We start from the raw sequence: 3,150 nt of genomic DNA on the forward strand, positions 1-3,150 counted from the left end.
CATTGACTATAGCAATAAAACAACAATACGATATACAAAGAATAGAAATAAAAAGTCAATTATATAAAATACATTTTAGAGTTTTGAATCAATAGCCGAATAGTTGATCTTATTCTGATTGCCCATCTAAAAACCTTGCAACGTTTGCTATCACCTGCTCATCTTGATCTGAGAAAGGACACTGTGGTAGTGGTTGGGCGACCTGGAATGGACAATAAAAGAGGGGTGAGGAACTACTAAGCATATAGGTGCACATAAACCTAGATGTGGAACAGGAACTATTGTTATTATTATTATTTTTTAAAAAAACACCAATACATAAGAATAAAGTTTCACTGGATAACCCCCATCTCTATCCCCACTCCTTACTTCATCTGGTGTGTATTGCTCCAGCAAATGGAAGTCTTGTAAGAAACATGGATTTTCCAAGAAGACACTGTAGACAATTATTGAGTTCAGGTTCAGCCTACAGTTCCAAATCCCCATTGGGCAATTAATCAAGACAACACTTTTTAAAGTTTTGAGGTTAGAGCTTTCATCATCCAAAGCCTTTGAAAATAATTTGAGGCTGTACCAGTTTATCAGTTTCATAGGATCACTTGCAATATATGATGTAACCAGGTGATCCTCAACTAAGTCATGCACAAAGTAAACCCATTGACATCAATGGACTCCACAATACTATTTTGGTTCAATTCAAAATAAAGAAAGAAATGAGGCTTAGAAAAGGAAGGGCTTGGGGGTGGGGAGAAAGAGAGGCAGATCAGAGTGGGTAGGACTTTTTCAATTATGCAGTCTCCCTCGTGAAAGGTCGTGCAAGCACCCAAAGCAGTGATAGTTTTGATTCAGATAATAATATTTATTTATTAATTTCATAAAAATTATAGACTGCTTGATTGTAAAAAACAAACACTCAAAATATTTTACAAAAGAAAAAAGAGAGAAATTACCGCTATACTTTAAAACATACAGAAGTTACAATACTGAAATAGATTTAAATTATATAACAAATATATAATTCCCACAGTACATGTGACAAGAGAAAGGATTTAGAAAATCAAGAGAAAAACACACACATCACAATCCTCCGGCAGGATGCTCAAGTTTTCACCCTAATTTAAAAACATTATTTTGGAATTTCTGGGGCATTAAGCTATGAGTCAGTCTGCCAACAGACCTCCTAAAAGACTCTTTCACTTCTCTGTTCCTGAGACTGTATATCAGTGGATTGACCAGAGGGGTCAGAATGGTGTAAAAAGCAGAGAAGACTTTGTTTAGCTTTCTCATATTTTCAGTATTGGGCAGCACATAGACTATGATTAGGGTGCCATAATAAATTGTAACCACGGCAAGGTGAGATGAGCATGTGGAGAAGGCCTTTTTCCTTCCAGTAGCAGATGGGATTCTCAGGATAGTGGTGATGATGAACATATATGATGTCAAAGTCAATAGAAAAGGAGGAAGGATGTAAATGACTGAAAATATGAAACCCATCAATTCAAATTTTTGTGCCTCAGTGCAAGCAATTCTTGCTACTGGGGTAAAGTCACAAAAGAAATGTTCAATTTCATTGGGGCCGCAGAACGTCAACCGTGTCATTGGGTACATCATTATTGACATTGCTAGAAACCCATTAATCCAAGACCCAGCTGCCATGCGAAGGCAGAGCCTGTTGTTCATTAGGGTTGCATAATGCAGGGGCTTACATATTGCTATGTATCTGTCATAAGACATCATAGCTAGGAGACTGCATTCAGTAACGATCAGAGAACTAAAGAAATAGAATTGTGTGATGCAGCCAGGGATGGAAATAGCTCTGTCTGCAGTCAGGGAACTGACAAGGACCTTGGGCAAGATGGTTGAACTGTAGAAGGTCTCCAAGCAAGACAGGTTAGCAAGGAAAAAGTACATAGGAGTGTGAAGGTTGTGGTTTGTCACAACTAATCCAACAATGAGGATGTTTCCAGTCATTGTAAGGATGTATATAGTTAGAAACAAGATGAAGAGGACAATCTGTAGGTCTTGAAAATCCCCAAATCCCTGGAGAATCAATTCTGTGATGATGGTTTGATTTCTCCCTTCTGCCATTGCCATCCTTCGTATCTAGGGGAAAATGTAATAAAATTCACTGAATTATTAACCATTATTTGCTGCTGCATACGGTACAATGACTATTAAGTATGGCTCTGCTAGGGATTATGTAGGTGATTCTCTTTTGCCAGAACTTTCCATATCTTATGTGTGTTTTTTTGAGACACAATGATCTGAAGGTTTAGTGTTACACATTTCACAACAGCATTACTCTTGTCAGTGTATGCTTTTGTAATGGATACATATGCACTCATTATCAAAGTGCAAGTTTAACTTCCATTAATGGTTTTCCTCTATGGAGCAACGCAAAAACAAGCGTATGAGAATAACTTGCATTTCTACATCCCACATCATTCCATGATTACTGAGTAGGAACATTGTTTGTTGTCAGTGTTAATAAATGCAAAGAACAAGTAGTTTTTGTATTCCAGTTTGAAAGAATCAATAAAAACGTTGATACAAAAATAGAAGAGTGGGAAGGGGATGGAAAGGAAGATATCTGTACAACTGCATGTCCAGTCTCTTCAGCTTAAGGCCACAATCCTACATGCATTTACCTAAGAGTAAGCCTTATTGAACTCAATAGATCTTACTTCTTAGTAGGTGTTTAGAGGATTGCATTGTAGTTGATGTAGTTCTGGTGAAGTTCAGAAATTTAATTCAAGGAGTAAAACTAATCTTAGTTGTTTTTCTTTCTAGCAGCCAATGACAGCTGTCCTTAATTGAATATGTGGTGAGTGTATTAGTTTATAGTCTCACCATTATTTGATCTCCCACATCTCATCTTTCTTTAGTTGTGCCCTTGTGACAGATATCAGGTGGCCCAGATAAATGAGTAAATACAAGGTAGGTAATAAAAAGAGAACCAACATATCTAAGGAGAGCCAGAGGCAAAGGCAACCCATAGAACTATAATATCATAGAGATGGAAATCACTCCAAGGATCATCTTGCATTGATCACCCTGCAATGCAAAAATCACAGCTAGGAAATCCCTGACTGATGTCCATTCAACTAATGACCCTCTGGGATCCTCAGGTGAAGAAGCTTCGGGTCTCTG

The 3,150-nt window shown here is 37.5% G+C and overlaps 1 protein-coding gene across 1 annotated transcript; it reads right to left on the minus strand.

Annotated features, from left to right (window-relative positions):
• Positions 1–1,107: 1,107 nt before the first annotated feature.
• On the minus strand, positions 1,108–2,097 carry LOC114582174 (olfactory receptor 6B1-like). The gene has a single exon (XM_028702970.2). The coding sequence runs from the start codon at positions 2,092–2,094 to the stop codon at positions 1,108–1,110; it is 987 nt and encodes a 328-aa protein (XP_028558803.2). The 5' UTR covers positions 2,095–2,097.
• Positions 2,098–3,150: the final 1,053 nt, after the last annotated feature.

This window comes from Podarcis muralis, chromosome 13 (genome assembly GCF_964188315.1).
Source record: "Podarcis muralis chromosome 13, rPodMur119.hap1.1, whole genome shotgun sequence".
In the NCBI taxonomy this organism is placed as follows: domain Eukaryota; kingdom Metazoa; phylum Chordata; class Lepidosauria; order Squamata; family Lacertidae; genus Podarcis; species Podarcis muralis.